Source organism: Polyodon spathula, chromosome 5 (assembly GCF_017654505.1).
Source record: "Polyodon spathula isolate WHYD16114869_AA chromosome 5, ASM1765450v1, whole genome shotgun sequence".
NCBI classification, from domain to species: domain Eukaryota; kingdom Metazoa; phylum Chordata; class Actinopteri; order Acipenseriformes; family Polyodontidae; genus Polyodon; species Polyodon spathula.
In genome coordinates, this window is record NC_054538.1 from 13,408,238 (window position 1) to 13,433,715 (window position 25,478).

At 35.8% G+C, this 25,478-nt stretch overlaps 1 protein-coding gene across 1 annotated transcript in view; it reads right to left on the reverse strand.

Annotated features, from left to right (window-relative positions):
• The window catches only part of LOC121315585 (kinesin-like protein KIF3C), a 62,680-nt gene that overhangs the window by 2,346 nt on the left and 34,856 nt on the right, over nucleotides 1–25,478 (reverse strand). Inside the window, exons 2-6 of the mRNA XM_041249811.1 lie at nucleotides 22,017–22,118; nucleotides 18,840–18,962; nucleotides 5,935–6,053; nucleotides 5,193–5,309; nucleotides 2,943–3,051 (exon numbers count right to left, since the gene is read on the reverse strand). Coding sequence (XP_041105745.1) covers nucleotides 2,943–3,051; nucleotides 5,193–5,309; nucleotides 5,935–6,053; nucleotides 18,840–18,962; nucleotides 22,017–22,118 — 570 coding nt within the window. The remainder of the gene's footprint in view (nucleotides 1–2,942; nucleotides 3,052–5,192; nucleotides 5,310–5,934; nucleotides 6,054–18,839; nucleotides 18,963–22,016; nucleotides 22,119–25,478) is intronic.

Genomic DNA, 25,478 nt, shown 5'->3' on the forward strand with positions numbered 1-25,478 from the left:
TTGTGAAGACATTTTCACAATCAGTGAATTATCAAACAAAACATAAATAAATGTAAAAATAACGAGACACATGACATTTTCATTTCTTGTACTGAGCAGAGCGATCTTTAGCAGAACAATCTGTGATGTATTTTAAAGAAATTGTGCAGTTCTATGAAGTGTTCAGTCATTTACCAGAAGCAAACTACACCAGCTACCAGGTTAATAATTTCAGTGTAACTGGTTGTGTCAATAAGGCAAACATTTGCTGTATTTATTTTTAAGTGATAAAAATGTGTATTTACACTATTCTTTCAGAAATGGGAGTTTTCACAGGGAACTACATATTACACTGTAATGGGTAATTTAACAGAAATTGTGAAATCTGTGATAACAGCGAAAAAAATACAGCCTTAGTAATGATGGATCAAGCAACATATTGTGCCATCCTGCTTCTTTCTATGCTTGATCGTTTGTGTCAGTGTAAAATCAATTTCAATGCTACCCACAAATAGCCTTGCTATACAGTGAGTAGCAGATTATTCAAATGGTGCAGTGATCCTTATCTTCCCCAGAGAAGATGAACAGAGAGTGTGCCCTTATTGACAGCAACTAAATAATTCCACAGCACTTGAAAACACTTAGCAGACTATTTACAAATTGCAGCTTGCATTAGCCCAGACAGGTGGAAATATGCAGTGTCAATGATGGATAATCATTTGTATATGGTCAAAAAAAGGAACACAGTCCATTTTATATAAAATGAGTAAGCTGATAGAACCTCAGTATATTATTTTTTAATTAGCTCCAACTAATGACAAACTGCTTTTAACAAAATATCAAAAATATCCATCAGTATTCTTGTTTTTGTGATTTTTTTTTTATGGGTGTGCATAAAAGTATTACTCGGCTTTGCCTTACACCACAAGTGATGCAACGGCATGTCTTTTACATAAAATCCCATTCATAAAATCCCATTCATAGAAAATGTAATGATACAATATCTGGTCAGTAGGTTTCAATCTATAGATATTTTTTGAATGAAATTAAATGTTACCCAAAACAAAACCTCAAAATTGAGACACTTGGCATACCTGTCCTTTAAAAAGGATAAATGAATGCCACTCACTATCCCTGTCAGTACTTTAACTTGAGCACCTCATTTATAATTTTATAAATTATCAAAGCAATAATATATAGAATACTAAACCACTTGGATTGGCCCATGCAACGCTAGTTTTAATTATTTTCTGTAACCTGCTGTTTCTGAAAGGGGTGGTGTTTTATTTGTTTTACCTAAACCTGTCTTTGAGCATAATATTTTCCAGTCTGGAGTGAATTCTGCTGGAAAGGACGTGCTGGGAACGCCACAGCCTATTTCCTCTAAACTGGTGTTGCTATTTTCCACTCTGCTGACTCCAAAGGACACCTTTCCTGTATTATTGTGAGAAGCATGCAATAGAAAGCTACCTCTAATTCATATGTCACATGTATTAATTCAGTACTACCCATTGTATCCAGGGCATCATGTTTGCAGCAGCAAGTGCTTTTAATAATAAAAGGTAAAAGCCATACAAATCAATATCGGTCATCGCAGACGTGCCATCAATACTGTGCTGACATCATCGAGCACACAGAGTGCACGGTGCAGACTAAGATAAATCAAGACATCTACTAACCTATGTCACTTATTGAGCTTTTTGTGTAAGTGTTACCATACATTTCTCTTTGTACACCATAACCCGTTTCATAGAGAAGGAACTCTGAGGCACAGCATATGGGAAAAATAAAAGCAAACGTAGCACCAGCCTTCTTGAATATACAGTATGGAACAAACTAAATTAAACCTCTGAGGTAGTTCTCTTTTATAACCACAGTTTATGTATTCTGACTATTTAATTGTTAAAATATGCATTATATCTTGTAATGTAAATTTATAGAAAAATTTGAGCCATAGGATGATGTTTTATTTATATGATCAGACAAGACAATCTGACAATGTGTGCTGTGTCTCGACCTGCATGTTATCCCCCAATTCTACACTGACAGGTGTAGCCAAAACCGTTTTTAAGTTGTAACAGAAAACTCTGAAGAAAATCTCACAATAAGATTCACAAATTATGTGGTGAACTTTTGGAGGTCAGTTCAATGTTTGTTTCTTGGTATACATAAGAATGCGCTTGGTCATTATGGCCAACATGTCAGTCCCTTCTAGATTTAACTTTACCTTCCTGCTTTAAGATATTCTTTCCACGTCCTCCTGAATCTAATTAATAATATTCCTTTTAGTGGCTTCCCCATTGTGTGAAACTGTTATTTTGAATTACATTGGTTGAGATTACATCCCTTTTTTATAGTGCATCAGTGCTCCAGTCTCTTACAAGATCTGTATACCAATTAAGTATAATGTGAGATTGCACAAATACAAAATGCCAAAAAAGAGAGTATAAAAACAGAAACAAAGCAATGTATTTACTGAAAGAAGGAAAGAAAACGAACAATTGTCTGCAGTAAAAATGAAACCCTCCTCTAATTGCTGTGTTGTCTTTCTGTTCAGACCAAGCAACAACAAGAGCTTCAACACAATAGTCAAAGAGATCTGTAAATGTGACCCGAGAGGGTCACTGAGAAATGAAACCGAATGCTCTTGCAAAGGTATTACTGACAAAAACACTATAGTTCTCCTCATTACAAAATAAAATAGTAATACCAATAAACAATAACTAAATAAATACAACAAATGGCAATTATCTGACACAATACTTAATTTTTTATATAACAAATATAGAATGTGTTCCCTTTTAAGATCTACATTTTACTTACACTGTGGTGCATTAAGTTAAAGGTACACCCAGTTCTTCTGCCTTCATTCCTTTTGTTTAACACTGAGGCTTAAAAAGGCAATTTTAGTGGGAAGTCCCCTGGGCCGGTTACCATCCCAGCAGTCCCCATTCATCACCTACCCGATATCTAGGATGAGCTCCCATCGCTATGGCAACCCGTGCAAATTGGCTGATTGGTCTCTTGTAGCCTACTGCAGAGGCAGGCCTCTTCTTCATTTGACTGTTCTTGCTGTTAAAAACAGAAGTGAGTACATGTTACACTATTTGAAATCACAAAAACAGCAACAAAGATGGCCTTCTAAAGGGAACATTCTAACCACATTCTTCTTGTGCATGTTCACTGCTGAGAGATCTCTGCTTTGACCTTGTCACAGTACGACACTGAGTTCGGTGCCACAGCACTGTGTCATCTGGGCTTGCCAGCACTACCCCGAGGCACACTGGATTAGATTTACTGGCCTGGAATTTATCCAGAGAACGTAAAGAGTGAATGTGCCTCTGGGAGCTTTCACTAGAAAGAAATAAAAATACAAAAACAGCGTACAATGAATTTGTGTTTGTAAAAATGTGTTAATGCCTGAAAAGTTCCTTTTTTAATGATTTCATCCATGGTAGTATTTATAACTTAGACAGTTGGTAGATTAGATCAAGTAAGATACCACAAAGTCAGTACTGTAAATCTAAAAGGACAGAAACAACTATACACACGACTCCACACAGCTTTACTGGATGGATCTCTCAAGAATGTACCATGACACAAAAACCTAGTCATCTGGCTAGATAATCGTGTTTTATTCAACATATTGATACTTGTTCTAAAAACTTGACTGAAATTGGTGTTGTTGTTTAGAAAGTAGTTTGCTGTACTCTTTCTTGGGATGAATACCATTAACACAATGAAGACTTAACATATATTGAAACACTGCTAAATATATATATATATATATATATATATATATATATATATATATATATATATATATATATATATATATATTATATATTAAATAAAAAAATATAAAGTCTATACAATATATATATATATATATATATATATATATATATATATATATATAGATATAGATATAGATATAGATATAAATATATAGATTTGTTATATATAGACTGTACACTGTATATTGTCTACAGTGTACATTGGCTCACATGGGTGGTAAGAAAAGTGAAGATCAGTTTAGAAACAAACTGGAAAAGGTATAATTTAGGCATAACAAATAAATGAGGACAGTGATGATAATGAACACTTGGCAGCAAGGCAGGAACTTAAACATGCCGTGATGGTGGAAATAAAACACTTCAGGGCACATGAAAGAGCTGCAGTTAACATGGAGTCTTGACAGCCACCATCGCTGGTGTAATAGAAAAGCAAGTGATGTAAAATAGTGCCGAGGCTGATATATATCACTATTACTCACATTAATCACTGCCAATCTTGAAATGAATACAGGCCAGACACCAAGACCCAAAATCTCAGCTTATTTCCTGACTCAGTGACCTTGAGCCAGTCACCGTCCTTCCCTGAGTCTCGATCCTATCCAACTGAATCCCAATAGAAATGTGATATTGAATCTCACTGGGACCAGCCTGGGTAAACCATTTCTCCAGTAATTAAAAGGCACGAGTCTAATCACAATAATCATTGCCTTTGTCCCCTTTGAAACCTGTCCTAAATGAACAATTCTAATTCTGAATTAATTCTCAATCCTGAATTATATTTTCTTTCTGGAAGTGAATTAACATTTTTATATACAAGAGTGGAGTGTGTTCATCTCTAGACACCACAGGTAGTCAAGGCTGAGCAAAGCAATTAAACACCAACTGGTTACTTCTAACATTTTATAGCTAATTTGAACTATGCAACTGTTTAAGAGCTGAAAAGAATTAAAAAGGTTTAACTAAGCAAATGATCATTTCAATTAAGGGTCTAGTTAAGTAATTGAGAGCTCGGTTGGAATGAAAACCAGCACAGGGGGTCCCCAAGATCGGAGATGAAAGTCACTGATTTAGAGGACACCTCTCAAGCCCCAGTGCAGTAGAACGGCCATTTGGAAAAGAGCTTTGAAACAGATTTTAAAGTTCTAAGTGTAAAAAGTTGTCAGCATGTTAACAACGAAAAGAAAAATTGGAGGTACATTATTTAAACAGCTGTAGCAGCATGTCGGGACGTATAATGCTATACTTTTTGAAACCCCGCTACTTACTCTTTAGGGAAACACCCTGGCGACAGATGTATTTTGAGGTTAGACATGATTCTGACACCTTGACTGAGGCCACAATGGTGCTTAAAACTGTTACACAAGCTGATGAGGATATTCTTAATTAATAAAGTACAAGAACTTGGGCTGTACTCACTTTCCAGCAGGTACAAAGGGCTGGAACTTCCACTGTTCCTCATCTCCATCAAACACCAGCCTGTTCATGATCTTGTTCTTCTCCTCCGGAGGAATGAAATTTTCAATGATCAGGTACCTACAGACAGAGAATGTTGTACCATGCTCAGTTAAAGAACATTTTCAGCTTGCTTGCCTTAATTTCAGGTAGTGTGCTGCTGTTTCACTTTCTAGGTCATTTCACATCAGTAGTGCCTTTGCGATCAAAGCATGTCACATACTGCAAAGGATGCCAGTCATTTGGGGAAGCAGCTAGTTTGTTAATGACAAGAAGAATGTCTAGGAAGTGCCAGACTATTTTTGTTTTTCTTAACTTACTATGGTTACAGGTTTACTTTTAAAAACAACGATACAACGTTCAGACCTCCATTGCAAAGGGAAGTGTGCATTTTGGATACTGCTTCACACTGTTGGAACATGTGCATTGAGGTTAATTTCTGATTGGTCAAGTCCAAGTAGTTGCATGACAAATCGCCAAAACAATGATTAAATACTATTTATTTCGTATCACTCTAGTGTAGCTCTAGTGTTGCTCCCGCATCGCCTGTCATGTCACCTGTGGTGTAAAAGATACTTATCAAAAGTGTAGGCGCTAGTCATTTTGTCGCATCGCTGCACATTTTCACTTGTTACATCTGGTCCAGTGTGTAGCGGTCCTTAACCTTAATGCGGTCAAGGATAACTATGAAGACGAGTCAGCTCACTTGAATTTGAGCTCCCGAGTCAGCTCTGTCTGGCTCTGCTCCAGGTCCTGCCTGGCACGCACATGCTCATCGTGGAGGTCCTGAATCTCAGCCTTCACTGACTGCAGCTTGGAGTACAGCTATAAGAGAAGGAAATCCAAGACAGAGTTACAAAACTGCACAAGATCCATCTGCAAGCTCAGCTGCAGGCACAGGCTGGCTGATGAACAGCAAGCTTCTCCAAGCTGCCAAATAACAGTCTTCCAATGGACTTCTGTACTACTGAAGCAAAAACCTGACAACTTGTACACAGTGTACTGTGAAAATGCTTTATTAACACTTTGTAGAAGCTTAATAGGTTATGTAAAATGTACTAAAAAGAAAATAAACTATACAAACACATTTACACATTTGTACATCCATGACCAAAAATATAACATCACCTATTTTAGGATTGAGACATCATTTTATTTTCAAACTCTATGAACATAATTTGGATGTTTTACTTATCATGTAATCAAATAAGCTACAAAATTATCTTGCAAAAGTCTACCGGAAGCCATACTAGTAGTATAGTATTTAATCAAATATCAAATGTTTCAATTGTTGTCAGTTTTTAGTGAAGCATATGGAAAACTACAAAGCAGTGTGTAATTCAATATGTTAACGTAAAATTACACTATGTAACACAATTTTTGTTCCTGGGTAGTAAGTGTTATTTCCTAATTGCTTACGCCTCAAAAGTACAGAAAACGGCTATTATTCCCCACAAACTTTGCTTTTGTGACCAGGACAGTGATATTTTGAAATATCACTATTTCCAATGGGAAAACTGGCAAACGTGTGTCTTTTCGTTACATAAAGTCAGAAAAAAACAACATATGAATCCAAATTAACATGTATTTATACTAAAGTAATACAAAAATGACTACAAAAGATTATGTGAACGAAAAGACAAACATTTGCCAGTTTTTCCATTAGAAATAGGTACATTTCAAAACATCACTGTCCTGGTCACAAAAGCAAAGTTTGTGGGGAATAATAGCCATTTTCTATACTTTTGAGGCATAAGCAATTAGGAAATAACACTTACTACCCAGGAACAAAAAAATAAATAATAATTGTTACACGGTGTTATTCAGCAGGTTTCCTTCGATTTTATGAAGCAAAATGTGTTAATTCTACAGGGTAATGCAAAACCTTTGGCCACAGCTCTAAAGTAGTAAGTCTAGATCTCAAACACCAGCTAAGTTAGTAAAAATAATGATAATGTTAATGTTAATAAGCATTTACATCTGTAGATAAACATTAGTGTAATAATTTGTACCCCTGCAATCATCCAAACCTGATGCTCATTGTCTCAAGTTTGCTTCTTCTAGCTCTGGGCTGAAGGTCCATCTCATTCACTACATTTACATCCAGGTTAAGCAGTTAAGAAGTCTGCAGTGGCAGGTTTACAACCTTTATAGCCTTTGATTGTTCTGAGCTGGGGTAGAGGAATAGAAATTTAACAGCCAACTGCTATATTTATTGATTCATATGGATTATTCTTCATCTAAATAATAATCCCATCGAGGCTTGTCAGAATATGCTTATATGGTATATATACCATATATATTGCTATATATCTATATATATATATTATATATATATATATATATATATATATATATATATATATATATATATACAGTGCCTTGCAAAAGTATTCAGACCCCTGACCAATTCTCTCATATTACTGAATTACAAATGGTACATTGAAATTTTGTTCTGTTTGATATTTTATTTTAAAACACTTAAACTCAAAATCAATTATTGTAAGGTGACATTGGTTTTATGTTGGGAAATATTTTTAAGAAAAATAAAAAACTGAAATATCTTGCTTGCATAAGTATTCAACCCCCACACATTAATATTTGGTAGAGCCAACTTTTGCTGCAATAACAGCTTTAAGTCTTTTGGGGTAAGTATGTACCAGCTTTGCACACAGTGTCGGAGTGATTTTGGCCATTCTTTTTGGCAGATTTGCTCCAGGTTGTTCAGGTTGGTTGGATGACGCTTGTGGACCGCAATTTTCAAATAGTGCCAAGATTCTCATTGGGATTGAGATCAGGACTTTGACTGGGCTACTGTAGGACTTTCACCTTTTTGTTCTTGAGCCACTCCAATGTTGCTTTGGCCTTGTGCTTGGGATCATTGTCCTGCTGAAAGGTGAATTTCCTCCCAAGCTTCAGTTTTTTAGCGGACTGAAGCAGATTCTCTTGCAGCATTTTCCTGTATTTTGCTCCATCCATTCTTCCTTCAATTGTAACAAGACGCCCAGTCCCTGCTGATGAGAAGCATCCCCACAGCATGATGCTGCCACCACCATACGTCACTTTAGGGATGGTGTGTCTTGAGGCATGGGCAGTGTTAGGTTTGTGCCACACATAGCGCTTTGAGTTTTGGCCAAAAAGCTCTATCTTGGTCTCATCTGACCACAAAACCTTTTCCCACATCGCAGCTGGGTCACTCTCATGCTTTCTGGAAAACTCCAGACGTGCTTTCAGATGGTACTTTTTGAGTAACGGCTTCTTTCTTGCCACCCTCCCATATAGGCCAGTGTTATGCAGAGCTCTTGATATGGTTGACTGGCGCACCATTACTCCACTCCCAGTCACTGAACTCTGTAGCTCCTTCAAAGTGATTGTTGGCCTCTCTGTGGCTTCTCTCACAGGTCTCCTTCTTGTTTGAGCGCTGAGTTTTGAGGGACAGCCTTTTCTTGGCAGTGCCTGGGTGGTGTGATGCAGCTTCCACTTCCTGATTATTAGAACATAAGAACATAAGAAAGTTTACAAACGAGAGGAGGCCATTCGGCCCATCTTGCTCGTTTGGTTGTTAGTAGCTTATTGATCCCAAAATCTCATCAAGCAGCTTCTTGAAGGATCCCAGGGTGTCAGCTTCAACAACATTACTGGGGAGTTGATTTCAGACCCTCACAATTCTCTGTGTAAAAAAGTGCCTCCTATTTTCTGTTCTGAATACCTTTGTCTAATCTCCATTTGTGACCCCTGGTCCTTGTTTCTTTTTTCAGGCTGAAAAAGTCCCTTGGGTCAACATTGTCAATACCTTTTAGAATTTTGAATGCTTGAATTAGGTCGCCACGTAGTCTTCTTTGTTCAAGACTGAACAGATTCAATTCTTTTAGCCTGTCTGCATATGACATGCCTTTTAAGCCCGGAATAATTCTGGTCGCTCTTCTTTGCACTCTTTCTAGAGCAGCAATATCTTTTTTATAGCGAGGTGACCAGAACTGCACACAATATTCAAGATGAGGTCTTACTAGTGCATTGTACAGTTTTAACATTACTTCCCTTGGTTTAAATTCAACACTTTTCACAATGTATCAGAGCATCTTGTTAGCCTTTTTTATAGCTTCCCCACATTGTCTAGATGAAGACATTTCTGAGTCAACAAAAACTCCTAGGTCTTTTTCATAGATTCCTTCTCCAATTTCAGTATCTCCCATATGATATTTATAATGTACATTTTTATTTCCTGCGTGCAGTACCTTACACTTTTCTCTATTAAATGTCATTTGCCATGTGTCTGCCCAGTTCTGAATCTTGTCTAGATCATTTTGAATGACCTTTGCTGCTGCAACAGTGTTTGCCACTCCTCCTACTTTTGTGTCGTCTGCAAATTTAACAAGTTTGCTTACTATACCAGAATCTAAATCATTAATGTAGATTAGGAATAGCAGAGGACCTAATACTGATCCCTGTGGTACACCACTGGTTACCACACTCCATTCTGAGGTTTTTCCTCTAATCAGTACTTTCTGTTTTCTACATGTTAACCACTCCCTAATCCATGTACATGCGTTTCCTTGAATTCCAACTGCGTTCAGTTTGAGAATTAATCTTTTGTGCGGGACTTTGTCAAAAGCTTTCTGGAAATCTAAATAAACCATGTCATATGCTTTGCAATTATCCATTATCGATGTTGCATCCTCAAAAAAATCAAGCAAGTTAGTTAGACACGATCTCCCTTTCCTAAAACCATGTTGACTGTCTCCCAGGACCCTGTTACCATATAGGTAATTTTCCATTTTGGATCTTATTATAGTTTCCATAAGTTTGCATATAATAGAAGTCAGGCTTACTGGTCTGTAGTTACCTGGTTCAGTTTTGTTTCCCTTTTTGTGGATCGGTATTACGTTTGCAATTTTCCAGTCTGTCGGTACCACCCCTGTGTCAAGAGACTGCTGCATGATCTTGGTTAGCGGTTTGTAAATTACTTCTTTCATTTCTTTGAGTACTACTGGGAGGATCTCATCCGGCCCAGGGGATTTGTTTATTTTAAGAGCTCCTAGTCCCTTTAACACTTCTGCCTCAGTTATGCTAAAGTTATTTAAAACTGGATAGGAACTGGATGACATGTGGGGCATGTTGTCAGTATCTTCCTTTGTAAAAACTTGTGAAAAGTAATCATTTAATATATTTGCTATTTTTTTTTCTTCATCTACGATTTTGCCATTTGTATCTCTTAAACATTTAATCTCCTCTTTGAATGTTCTCTTGCTGTTGTAATATTGGAAAAACATTTTGGAATTGGTTTTAGCTCCCTTAGCAATGTTCATTTCTATTTCTCTCTTGGCCTTTCTAACTTCCTTTTTGACTTGCGTTTGCAGTTCCGTGTACTCTTTCTGCGTACTTTCTTTTTGGTCCTTTTTTAATGCTCTATAAAGTGCCTTTTTTCGCTGAATATTTTTTTTAATTGATCTATTAAACCATTTTGGCAATTTAGTTTTACATTTAGATTTGTCTACTTTAGGGATGTAATTGTTTTGCGCCTCTAGTACTACATTTTTGAAGAACAACCATCCTTTTTCTGTGGGTGTTTTCTCTATTTTACTCCAATCTACTTCTGTTAGTCTCTGTTTCATACCTTCATAGTTTGCTTTTCTAAAATTGTAAACCTTAGCTTTAGTCATTACTTTTGGGGTTTTAAAAAACACTTCAAATGAGACCATGTTGTGGTCTGAGTTTGCCAATGGTTCTCTGATGTTTTAGTTATTCTATCTTCGTTATTTGAAAAGACTAAATCAAGGCATGCCTCCCCTCTAGTCGGTGCCTTGACAAATTGTGTTAGGAAGCAGTCATTTGTCATTTCCACCATTTCTATTTCATCCTTCATGCTACCCACTGGGTTTTCCCATTTTATTTGGGGGAAGTTGAAATCCCCCATTAGTATGGCTTCTCCTTTGCTACACGCATTTCTAATGTCATTGTATAACAGATTATTTTGCTCACCGTCTGAATCTGGCGGTCTATAGCATGCTCTTATTATTATGCCCTTTGAATTTTTGTCCGTTATTCTGACCCATATTGATTCGGTTTTATTTTCTTTGTCCAGGTTTAACACCTGGGCTTCAAGACTGTTTCTTATGTATAGCGCTACCCCTCCTCCTCTTCTGTCCTGCCTGTCTTTCCTATACAGTGTATACCCATAAATATTATATTCGTCCCCATCACTCTCAGACAACCAAGTTTCAGTAACACCTATCACATCATAGTTACCTGTTAGTGCAGTAGCTTCAAGTTCTACAATTTTGTTTCTAGAACTTGATCCAACTGTGCTCACTGGGATATCCAAACACTTGGATATTATTTTGTACCCTTTCCCTAATCTATGCATTTGTATTACTTTATCTCTAACTTCTGTAGAATGCTCTTTGGTCTTCATTTTTCTTCAGATTCACAGCCTTACCAATGATCCTTCAACAGTGGGGTTTTTATCCAGAAAATGTGACACCAACTTTAATGGTTCACAGGTGGAGGCCAATGGTAAGGTAATTGTGTCCTCGTTAGGGGAATTTCTTTCACTGGTGCAAACTGGGAACTTCCACAGCACGGGGGTTGAATACTTATGCAAGCAAGATATTTCAGTTTTTTATTTTTCTTAAAAATATTTCCCAACATAAAACCAAGGTCACCTTATAATAATTGATTCTGAGTTTCAGTGTTTAAAAATAAAATATCAAACAGAACGAAATTTCAATGTACCATTTGTAATTTGGTAATATGAGAGAATTGGTCAGGGGTCTGAATACTTTTGCAAGGCACTGTATATAAGATACAAGTGAGATAGAATGTAAACTTTTGACTTCCTCTAGTATAGTGCTATAGTGAAATGGATGGTTACCTTTATTGTATATCCAAATTATCAACCTTTAAACAAACTCCTCAATAAGGAACAGTAAATAGTCACATGCAGTAGGGGTGCATATTCAGAATACAGAGCACTCCATGTAAACCCGGGATTAAAAAATAGACCATTACATAGGAATGGACTGAAAAAAATAAAAGGTTGAATAAAATGCCTGCATGAGGTCTTATTACCAGCAACCATAATGTATATCCCTGCTCACTACAAGGAAACAAAGGGAAACAAATAACAACTTAAAATGCTTTTCTCGCAGACAGAAGACATTATCTTAATCAGAAAAAAATACCCCAAAACATGAATAACAAATAAACAATACATATATTCTTTGATACATCATAGCAAGAATACCCACCACATCAGGAACTGAAAGGGGTTTGGAATGAAAAGTCTATAAGAGTGGTTTTAACCTGGTTAATTATATTACTTTGGTGATCACTGATTACAAACTGGCCTCATATAGGTAATGACAGGGACTCTAGCAGTGGGCACTGCATTCAAGGTGAGAGGGAGGTTTGAAAGGCAAAAGCTCAGATTAATTCTGTCAATCGAAGGAGTGTTAGTGAAAGGAACCCCACTGATCTCAGCCCCTGTCTGGTATCTTTTCCATCTGAATTTACATTTTGGTTATAGTCAGGCAAATAGCCAGGGATGGGTTTCAAATATGAACTGCATTCGAGGCTGAGCCAGTCAAGGTTGGGTAAATATGGTATGTACAGACATCACAAGACAAACCTTTTTATACTGTTACACAGAATATCCAATGTGACTGGCAGGAAGGCAGCAGTAGTCCAGTGGTCAACATACAAAATGGGGATAAAGGGAGAAGTCTAATTAGGTTTTATTACACTGAAATGTGGTAGTTTATAAAGATTCAGTGTCCCACAAAAAAAAAAAAAAAAAAAAATACCAGGCAAACACTGACAATGACTTGATTTTTAGTTGCATTTCAAGAAGTGTCTGATAACGTTCCACTGCATCCACTGTCTTCTTCTAACATATTATTTCTAAATGAGTTTCGGAAGAATATACACAGTACAAGCTGTGGGTCACATTTAGTTCAGATGTCTGCTTGGCTACCAGTTTCACACATAACAGAGAACGGTTCAATGACAATTTTATCTCTTCATTAGTCGATCCAATGACGTTACTTGTTCTTCAGTAGTTACAGACAAATTGTCTCACAATTAAGAGGCATAGGGAAAACAGCATAACACGATACAGCATTAGAGAACCTTCCCTTAGGTGCTGCAGCATTCTGTTTGATAGTCAGATGAAGAGAGCTGTTTCAAATGTGCCCTTGGTGAGAACAGCAAATCTGTCCCTTCATCTGAAACTGCTTTTAGGGATTGTAAACAAATGCTTTATAACTATAATGAGTGCAAAGGCAGCTTTTCTTGATTATCAGAGATATATAATTTTTTACATTTTTTTTTCCAGATAAAACCGAGTACGGTTGTGGGATAATACACCTGTAAGATTTGTTTCCACATAGGGGTTATAGTTTTAGCTGTCCTCTGCTTAGTTAGCTGCACCGGGCAATACTGACCCTAACAAATCTATACTCAGCAGCTCAAATGATGGGATCTACTTCATATCATGTGAATAGACAGCGAGTCTTCAATTACTATAACTAAAATTACTATACCATCAAGCAAACATCTAAGGTTCACATTTGTTTCAGCAATCCGTCAGTCTTATTTTAGGAACCTTCAGCATACTTTAGATGTTATTCAGATATTGCAAACTTCAATAGTTTATTTTGTAAGAAAATAAGTTATGTAGTTATTCTCCGTATGGGATATGAGCTTCTAAGGTAACATTAGTAAATGTGCCAGACTGCCATTATCTCTCAGAAGGACCATTAAGAATTGTTCAGCTGTTATCAGCTTTGTTTTTCACATCCCTGAAACTCTAACTTCACACAACAGTGCCTCTAAACTGGAGATTAAATATTCACCACGTTTTTTAACAGTTCAAATTCAGTTCAGTGCTCAGGAGGGATACAGCCAAATAAAAATAACAAAAGCTATATTTTACCTAACTGATCACACCTTTGGGAATATAAATATTCAGAAAAGTTTTGAGAATGTGGGGTTCTATGTGGGCTAAACTGTACGTAGGGTTCCAGGTTATTGTTTGTTATGTGAAAAATCCCCACTGCATATGTTGAAACTAGCAGAAAATCGAGATATGTATTTTTGTATTAGAAATTCTGGTCTGGTAGGAGCAAAAATAGATTGAACTATTGCCCTAACACCCTTACACCACTGGGCAATAGTCTACTTCAGACATGTGATTAGTTTACATCACTGTTAGTCCCGCCCCTTTTCAAAGGAACACCCTCCACACCTAACAAGAGAACATGGCTGAATGAAAAAACAGCATTTTTTCGGTGACTTAAGAGAAAATGAATCACAAAACATACTACAAAAGAAAAAAAAAACTTGAATAGCTATGTGGTATGAACTTCAAAAACATTCTGTTATTTATTTGTTATTTAGTTATTTACTTATGCTGTATCAGCTATATTTAAAAGCCATAAATATTTGTGACAAATATCTGACTAATCACACCCATAAAACCTATTTTGCTCCAGAAATGTTGTCGACCTGTCGCACTAGTAGTGATCGTGCCAGAAATGTTTAGGTTTTTTTTTCATACGCGTAAGGCTCACAAAAATATTCATGGCTTTACAGTATATTAAGTCATATTTACTATCCAACCATGCCTCTTATTTTGACTGACTCATATTAAATATGTACTGCAAATTCAGCTTATAGTGGAATGAATTAAATGCCCTTTGGGAAGACTATTGTTAACTCCAGGGTGCCTGTGGCTTCGGGCATTCTAGCCCCCTGTCAGTAACAATAGTGTTCCCTCAGGGCAATAATTTTCCACTATGGCCTTCCTCTCCAGTCCATATTTAATCTATATTATATATATATAATATATATATATAATATATATATATATATATATCATTATTGAACTTGACCTCTCCTTCCGGTATCACCTTATAAATAAATAAACTATATATATATATATATATATAAATTTATTTAAAATATAGCTTGCTATAATCCATAACATCAATATTAACTAGTTTCTTTTAGGCCACAATTGGAGATTATTAAAAAAATGAATTTTCTTCTGAAAATAACATTATGCTGAATGGCATAGTGTTGTCAAAAAACCGTAGAGGTCAATATATACCCCAAAAAAAACTTAGTGGGGTATTTGTTGCCTGTTGTTCCCCACTCAGACTGTATGCATACTAAATACCCTGAAATAGGCAATCCTTTGTTGCACTTCAAATACATTTAAATGATTTATATGACCGGGCCATCTCAAAAGTGTAGCGGTAGCCAAAAATGTATACATTTTCTGGGAATAACTAATAGCTGCACTGGGGTTATTTATACCAGTCAAAATGAATCAAAAATTAAATAAATAAATAAATAAATAAATAAGACTATACACTAAGTGTCTCTAATTTATGTGTATTTACATAATAGTTACTTAGTAAATACTATGGGTGGGCAACGATAGTATTTCGATAATATCGAAGTCTTCATTTATAATATCGAATCATAATACTGAAAGTTCACATTTTAAAAATACACTAATAGCATAAGTAATCACACAGCCAAAATGCAATGAACAACCGACGCAAGTGCATATTCAAAATAATGCCAATAGTGCTTAATGCAGCATGCAAATAGCGGTTTCTACCTTGTGGCGAGTACCACATAATGCGGAACCATAAATGTAATATTCTATCTGCTGTTTTTAATTTGAACCACAGTAAGCCTGGCAAAGAATGCTCTGAATGGAAGAAATAATATAATTAAAGCCAATCTTCCTGTTTATTAAGTTTATTTTAGGTGTGTATCACCTCCTTTTTGTGCTATAAGTCATCAGAACATTTTGCATGGAATGTCTCAGTGGCAAGGAAGCACAGTTCTTTGAAGGACCCAGATTCATTTCATGTGTTTGCCCACTGATGATGTGAATGAGAATGCAGAAATGGGAGCCCAGCTAACAAGATTTAAGTTTTTGCAGGAATTATTCTTTTAAAGACTGTCACTGCTACTGGAAGCAGGACGATCTTAAGGATAAAAAATGGACATTTGTGAAACTGCAACAAATATTGTAATGACTAATGTGTTTTAAAGAATATAAAACCAGTAGAAAACATTAGCAGATCTGTGTAAGGCCTGTTGTGGAGAAAATTGAGTAAAATAAAATTACTTAAGTATCTGAATTGGAAATACATGTTAGAAAGTCATTTAAAGTTAAACTGTTGAACGAACATATTAAAACATTATTATAACAGATTCTTGACATTGACCGTGTTGTAGACAAATTGCTAAAACACAAGTGAGATAATGTTCATTTAATGTAATCAATTTAAGAATTATTTTAGTTTCTGTTTCCAACTAAACAAAAAGTATTTTAGACATTATGATATCAATTAATCCAAAGAATAGAAATGTTTAGCTTATATAAAGGTTTTACTGCAAATAAATAAAAAAAAAAACAGAGGAACTGTTAGGTTTGAATATAAGACAATAATATGTAGTCTGTATTTGATAACTTTAGTACACACTAGACTTACTAAAATAATTAAATGAATAGCCTTGCCTCTACCTGCTTGCAGCAGAGCGGTGCTAGACCTGGAATGTTCTTTTTGGCAGTCAAAGCAAGATTTACCTGTCGTCAACAGTTTTGAATCCAAGGCCTTTCTATAATGAGCAAAATTAACTCTTCATTATAGTATATGAATTAATGAACACTTGGCAGCCGAAGCGAGCATTTAATTTAAATTAGCTAAGTTGTGTACACCATCAGTTCTTATCAGGCAGGTAGCGACTTTAATTAGAGTGATGTTTGAGATCCAAAAAATTACTTCATGCGATGAATTTAGATAAGTGTTTACTGTGGAGTGTCATATTAATTAAAACACCCGTCTTGGCAAGTAAACAGCATGTCTGCAACCTGCAGAGGTCAGGCTTAGTCCAAGAATGGCACAGTTAAATAAGGCTACTATACTTAGCATGTTCATTACAGCTTACATTTAAATGGAAATAGCTGAACTGAACACTGTATGCCTAGTACTTTTATTCAAAGGCTTATGATAAACTCCTACAGTCTTTGTCCAATACTTTATTAACACACCTATATATGAAAGTAAACTAATCTGAAAAGTTGATGAAATATGCTCCTCAGAGGGAATCTATTGTAGACCCAGATTAATATAATCACACAGAAAGTTTACGTTACATATAAAACAGTATCTTTTCTAATACACACACAAACTTGTATTGTATTGTACTGTATTATAGCAAGGATAATGTGAACTTTGGTTCACCTGACTTTTTAGAGAAAGGAGAGGTGCTGAAAAAGAGAACTATGAGATCATGTTCCAATATTTTTGGATATTCAATTAATTTTGAAGGTTGTTATGTAACTCCAATTAGTTTTAAAAAGAGCTGACCATATCCTTCTAGAATATATCACTAACTCAAAGATAAGAACTGTCAAGGCAGATTGATGGACATATTTAATTGGGACGCCTGATGTATTCAATGAAGGGAAAATCCTATATAAGTCCAGAGCAAGACCCCATTCAATACCATTAATCATGATCTTGCACGCTGACGTGGTCCATGATCTGAGGGTCTCTGAAAACTGATTGGTGTTTTTTATGAAATTAGAAGTCTCTGTCTTTTTTACTTTTCATATATCCTACACTACACTTCCATATACTGGAAGGTAAGCATATATTTGAATTTATATCTCTTTTATATTGGATGCATTGCTATAAGGTATAGAAATTATGTGTTGGTATAGAAATTATGTGTTAGTTTTAAGAGAGTGGTGTATTGAATGTTACAGGAGGTAGCTGTAGGCGCTTTAGCTTTTTGCATGACTAGCCTGAAGGCTATATATATGATAACCATATTTGTACTACTAATGTTGTTAAACCTGTAAAAGCAATGGATCACCCAGATTGCTTATTACTTGGGATTTACGGTGGTCTGCGCAACCATCCAATCAAATTTTTAAGCATTTAATAAACCAAAAAGTCCACTACTACTGCGCTGATTCATTAAAACTTCAAATGAAATGAGTATGTGTGATTTTCTTGATTATTAAAAAGTTGTTTGGACATACAGCACACCCACTGCACAAACAAAACCACTTACAGGAGTTTAAAACATCTCTGTCCTCCTTAAACTTCTCCGCAGAGTTTAAGGGTGTGCTCAGAAGAATCATATATATATAAAGAGTATGTGGCAATTTTGACAGAATGATATCGATATCATATCAAAATATTGATATTGTGCCCAACCCTAGTAAATACATGTATACTTACAAATAATTAGAATGTTATTAAGCATAGTTACAATGTACTTATTGTGTAAATCTATTTGCACGATAACAAGTGAAAGAGAATTGCATCAGAAAAGGGTTAGGGTTAGGGAAGTCAGGATTAGGGCTAAGATTAGGGTTATATATTAAAAATATTTTCTGTATTGTGTCTCTGCCCAAGAATATTGTAATTATGTGTAGGCACATGCATTTACTAAGTAACTACTAATTACACTGTAATTAGAGACACAATGTAGTGTTGCCAAGAAAATAAAAAGGGCAAAAATGTTTGTGTTCAACCCCCCATCTCTAGCCCAAGACATAGCTGTTGTCTGGCTCACCTTTTTCAGTTTCTTGGTTTTGATCTCGACTTCCTGCTGCAGAGAGGAGTAGGTCTCCCTGAGCTCCACTGTCTCCTCATCCTGCGCCAGCACCTGCTGCTGGATCTCCCGCTCGCGCCGCTTCTGTACAGAAACAAGCCCAGAGAGAGGGAGTGAGAGTGGAGCGAGCGAGAGAGAGAGAGAGAGAGAGAGAGAGAGAGAGAGAGAGAGAGAGAGAGAGAGAGAGAGAGAGAGAGAGAGAAATCGCATTCTTGATACTACTCCACCATAAAATAGAAGCTCAATATCTTACCGGTCTCTTTACACAAACTTACTCTGCTTGAAAAATGCTAACATATGTCATACATGAGAACAAAGCCTTTTTTAAAACATTCAAGACAAGTGTCATTAATACAGCACCAACCAGTATTTATTTATCTTCAACTTGTACAAAAAATACCATACATGAATACCCCCCACCCCCCAAATTTTTTAAAAAAAAAGCTTAGGAATAAATATACAAAAATAATTTTAAAGCATTTGAAACTATTTTTTTACCAACCAAAGTTCTGTTTAAAACTGTGTCTACTGAATAATCTTGTTTTCGTCTCATTTGTGAGATACTTCATTAGCACTGTTAAACATCTTCAAAGTCCTTCAATAAAGTGAGACTTACAGTTTTGTGGAAAGTAGCCACAGGGTTGATAGTCTGTGTTCGAAGACTTATAAGAGGGTGGCGGACAAAGCACACACACAAACGGTAATAACGTGAAAAGCCTGATAAGATTTAATGCTTAAAACATTTTAGTGGATTTTTGCATGAACAGTCTAGGATTACTGTAGAGGAGAATCACTAGCGGCAGAAAAGTATTTCAAAGGTAAAGGCTGGCAAAACATATTAGAACTGCCAGTGCTAATCCCTAAATTGTCCATACCCTCCCCAGATTCTTTGCATACACTGTCTACACAATAAGAGGTTCTTGAGTCTGAAAATATTGTCACATTAATTAAATGGAAGTTTTAAATCATGCTCAGCTACTACATCAAATGTGAAAGTGATTTGGAATATAAAAACACATTTTAAAAGTATTATTACAGTAAATACACCAACGTAGGCCCAATTAATTTTATTTTTTTTTGTAAAACTGAAAGATAAATCATTTAAAACTGAAGACTTATTTTATTTCAGCTACCTTTTAAAGGGTTTGATAACTCAACTCTGTTGGCTGTGAACAAACTGAACTATTTCATTATTCTATAGGATTGCTTAAAAGTCTGGATGCTTCAATTGAACAACATAATTTTCTTTCAGTTGTCAGCTCGGGGACATGTTATACAAAAGATCATGCAATTCCTTCAGGAAACCAGTGGAAGACCATTTGAACTGGCACATATAGTTATGCTTGCTGGCATTCTCTCACAGAATGCATATGTCTCCTGGATGTTGAGACATACATATTCTACCATCTTATCTTAGAGGGTGTGCCTTAGTTCCAGGTCAGAGTTGGGGCATAATTTTGTCAATAAACAGAATATGTCAAACTTCTTTAAGAAATTGTGAAAAGGCATATTTTCTTAGAGGATTAAAAAAAAAAAAAACTGTACTGCATAAAACTAGAAACTGAAAAAGTAGAAGCTAGAAACAAAGTAGTCTTTGACAGAAGTACAATTACTGTTCTGGGTAGCTTATTTTACAGTATATACCGATAAAATGAAATGAAATTAGCTTCCCACAAGAAGATAAAATGGCAGGTAAAGAGTGGGACTATTTATTAAATTACAGATTAGTTTTCACAGGTTGCAAGCAAACACTCTTAACTGAAATTCTGTAGACAGAATAAGGTTTTCCATATCCAGTGCCTCATGACAGTGCACATATGAAAGTTCTGAGCACAAAGGAGAAACTAAGCTTCTCTTAAAGAGATGTTTAGTAACTCAACAGACAATATTTTTAAAAAATAAAAGCATGAGTCCGGATTCCCTGACCCTTTAGCTAAATAAATTACCTCATGTACTGTGGCAATGCCATTGTTTTATCAGCAGACCTTGGGAGTTATGACTCTACTAAGTCACTACATGTTGTATTTATTGTTATTGCCACAATATTTTTAATTGCCCTCATGTATTTTTACTTAATTTTGCTACCTTGTTACTTGTTCCGTATCACAGGGTGTGTCCAATACTTGCTGGAGGATAGTATATAAGGAATAGGAAGTTATTTGTTTATATACATGATGGAAAATGTAAAAAAAAAAAAAAAAACAAGCAACAATAGAAGATGGTCCTCACGTCAACAATAGGCTAACCACAAGCAAACACAACCAATAACATTATTATTATTTTTTGTAATGGGTTGCAATAGAGTAATTTCATAACCCTAATTTGACCTGTGACCTGAAGGCCTGGGCAAAACTAGCAACACTAGGAGAACTAGGTTGCAGTTTGATGTCCTACTTAGTTTCATTGGGGTCAAGATACTATCATGAACAAAAAATGGAGACTTAAAAAATTGGGATTGACTATGTTTTCTAGCCAATCTCGTGAAGTTTAATAGCCATAGCCACCAACACATACAAACACATAGGGAAGGAAGCAAACTCTTGTTGCTGCTTGCAGTTCGAATCATACAAAAAACAGCACGAAGGTCACATTCATAGCAACTGTTAGAGGTGTATCTTAAATCAATTTGAATAAAAACAAGCAAGTCATAATTACCTGTTGTTCTGAAAGCCTGATAGAAGCTATTAATATCAGTAAACAGGGTATGCTCTGCCAAGTGCCCTAACCTTCTCATTTCACTGCAAACAATGACAACTGCACAAACTGCTTTAGCAATTAACGTAATGAGATGTAAAATTCAGCATAATGGCTTTTAGAACTGTTTTCTTTTATATGAAACAAGAAGCATGGCAGAGTGTTTTTTAAGATCCAGTCTGAATTCATTGTAGCAGTGGTGAGTTGAAGTAATTGCAGCTAACAAAACCATCCTATCAACCTTACCCATTAGCTACCTAGGCCTCAAATGTCTGTTTTTTTTTTTTTTTAAGAAACACATTTTATAGCAAACATGTATTTTCATTTTAAAACATACATCTGGTACTAGACTGTTCCCAGTTTGCTGGCCTTGCCTTCCAGGAAGTGCTATACTTTACTGTTTTGTATAGAGGAGCTGATGGAGTTGAAATAGGAGTTGCTGACCTGCTCCGCAATCTCTTGTCTCTTCAGTTCTAACATCTTCTGTTGTTCGTTGGTGTGATCCATGATGTTCTTCCCTCCCACTAGAAGCTTGCTTTCCATAGCCTGGGTTTAGAAAAAACAAAAGTGCAAAAACAAAAAAAAAAAAAAAAAAAAACCATCAATAAAGACTAAAGGCAATACTTTATTGCAGCAGACCACATAATCATTTCATAAACACTATTTCCAAACAGTGGCAGCTCATATATCATCAACATAGTATCTATAAACCTGACTGTTAAAAGTGATCTGTTACCACTCTTTCGATCATTAATAAAGTAATAATTTATTTTCATTAAGATATATCAGTGATTATATTATATTTCTGCCAGCTGGATCTCTTTTGGTGCAACCACTGACCACAGTAAACACAGGCAAAATATTGTTGAATAAGCCTTTTAAAAATTGAAGCTCTTTGATCACAGTGAAAGTACTGTACACAAATTGGGTGGAAAAAGCTTATTATTATCATTTTTGTATTCTGTTCTGGCAAATGCTTGAGTAATAGTGTCTGCATTTCACAGGTGTAACACTGTCCACTCCACTCCTTCATTATCCTTGGGTTACCCTTACAAGCATGTCCTAGGAACCTGCATTGGCTAACATAAAAAAACAACAGAGATGAGTCATCTCATTTCTGAGGGTGACCCAATATACAGTAGTTAGATAACACCCACCAAACAGTAGACAAAAGTCTTATCAGCAAGAAATCTGATTTAGGGTTGATTCAGTGGAAAGCATGTACAAAGGATGACATCAGTCAACAATGTCACATAGTTTACTTTTGCCCATAATGACTGTTTAACTTTTTCAGTGTCATTTTGTAGTGTCTCCAAATGTATCAAACTGATTTTGCCATATCTAATTTACTAAAACTAAAGGGTTAAAATAGATCTAGGAGCTTGGATGCCCTCTAAAACTGACGAGAGAGTTTCATAAAATGATATAGCCTATAATCCTTAGAAATGAATTACTTTATTATAGTGATCAGGATTTGATGTTGCAGTTTACAATACAGGCAAAAGTAATGAAAAACCATTTAAAAGCTAATGTTGCTTACCTTTTTAATGTTTTATTTTAGATAATATCAATATGTAATAATATTAAAAAAAAAAGGGGTTCTAATGCGTCTGATGCAAGCACTACAGTAACCGAGCACAACCCTTCTCAGCAACTGTCATGTGACAAGGTCATATTACAAGATGGTTTGGCATCAAGGATGATTATGAAGGCAACCCAACTATGAGGCTTTGGCTTGTTCACAGCAGCGTCCTCCTTCAACAGTTTTCCAAATGGCTACAGGTAAGTACTATGCTGGATCACACATGGCTCAGCAACACTTCACACCTAAGATCTTCAGAATCCCAACCCTTAGCTCTCAATAATAGACCATGCTGGTTTTCAATGCCGTATACAGTACTTAAATTGCACACGACAATGTGTCAGTTTTTGAAAGGTGTAATGATGCATATCACAAGTATGTATCCTTCAGAATACTTACCTCATCTGCGCAGGACCTGAACAAAGAACTGCAAACCACCCTTAAAATGGTTAAACCTCTGAAGACAAATTATTCAGATCAGTAGAACTCCCACACAAAAAACAGAAAAAGCAAAACTTCTGTAGCAGTTCTACAAGTTACAGGATAATCAACAAGACACTTTAAAAAAGGGATCACTCAAAAATATATTTCTCCACTAGTCCACCCTTTTAAAAGTTTACCACTGTAAATGTGCACAGTCTTTTTGAAGTTGTCATGCTTTTCCCATGTGAAGTGTTTATTGCTTTACTATTCAGGGTTGCTATTTGCCACTGTTGCCTGTGCTTTACAATGTTTTCACAATACTTTTACTGTGCTTTAATATGCTTCACTTCATTTATTAAGTTCCACAGTCACATCTCTTATAAACTGGGAGCTGAGTAACTGTGTGACTGCAGCTGAAATAAAACTTATCCTGCATACTTCTGTGTTACACATTGCTGTCAATCAGCTTACCCAGACAGGCACACCATTCTGGATCAGACTAAAGAAATGCACAGGGAGCAATGACTTTTCGTTTTCTTTAGACTTCCTGACTTAACCATTTGAGCAGAGCACTTCCTAGCCGAGGTACTCATTTTGGGACTCCAGATAGTTATATCTGCCTTTAAATATTTTACGTTGTGTATCAGACGAGCCAGTAAAACATTTCATAAGCATTGTGATAAAGTTTGTTTATTGGGGTAAAATATACTGGGTTTGTGATCTTTCTTTGTGGTTTGAATTCTGCTTGCTTAATTGGCCTTCGTGCCTTTCTGATCGGTAACTGGGTTTTAGCAGTGAGTCGACATTTAAATTGGTAGAAATTCATGGGGAAAAACGATAAAATAAATACAAATTAGAATTACTATATTTCTACCATGAAATGCATAGGACTGTTTTGTAGTAACTGACACACTTCTACTTTATGAACACATAGTACAGTATCTGCTACTATTAGAGCTGAGCCTGAATCAATTGTTGCCACAGTGGTCAGTATTAGCTGTACTAGTAGTCAGTATTTCAGAGAGCTGGTTTTCTAACAGGACCTTCCATGTGTTCCCTGTTGGCTCGCTTTGAACTGCACTCCTGCTCTTGCTTCTCCAGATCACTGACTGGCAGACAGAGCCACCCACAGATTTAAATTAACGTAAAGCTCCCAAAGGTTATTGTCCCCTACAGACACCCCATAGCCTCTCTCCAAGATCTGAACTTAATTTGCTGCATGCTGGGATGAATTTTCAATGAACAATGCCTCCATAGCAACCTTATGTCCTGCAGTGGTGTCTTATCATGGAAATATAAGTGTTTCTGTGTTTTGTATTCAAAGACAATGTATAATACAAACCACAAGAACTAACTCATACTGAACTCACATAACGTATTCAACCAGTGACTCTTTTAACAGGTGTGTTATTGGATATCTTTAAAGTCTTGTCTACAAGCCTGAGGCCACAGTGTCTCCCATACATCAGCTACAATATCAGCAGACAAACACAGCTAAATAGTTCAAAATATTGTACAATATCAGAATTTCTGCAACACAAAATCAAGTATTACAATCAAGAAATGTAGTGCCCAGTTCAGTATTGTACCTGCTCTTGGGGAAACTATGCCTGAGATACTATGTACTGTACATGGCCCATGTTTTTTGTTATTGATATAAATACTGTATACAAATCAAGAACAGCTTAACATTAAAGAATCCAACTGTAATTATATTTGTTAAGATTCATAGATACAGATACCAGAGGATTTAGCGACCTTGTTTGATTTTATGGTTTTAAATCCAATTAGGCATATATTTATTTCCTTTTTTTTCTGTGAATAAAATATGTTATTATTTTTTAAATTGTATGTATAGCCCTGCATAATAATAATTCCCGGTTCATTAGTTCAGTACAAAA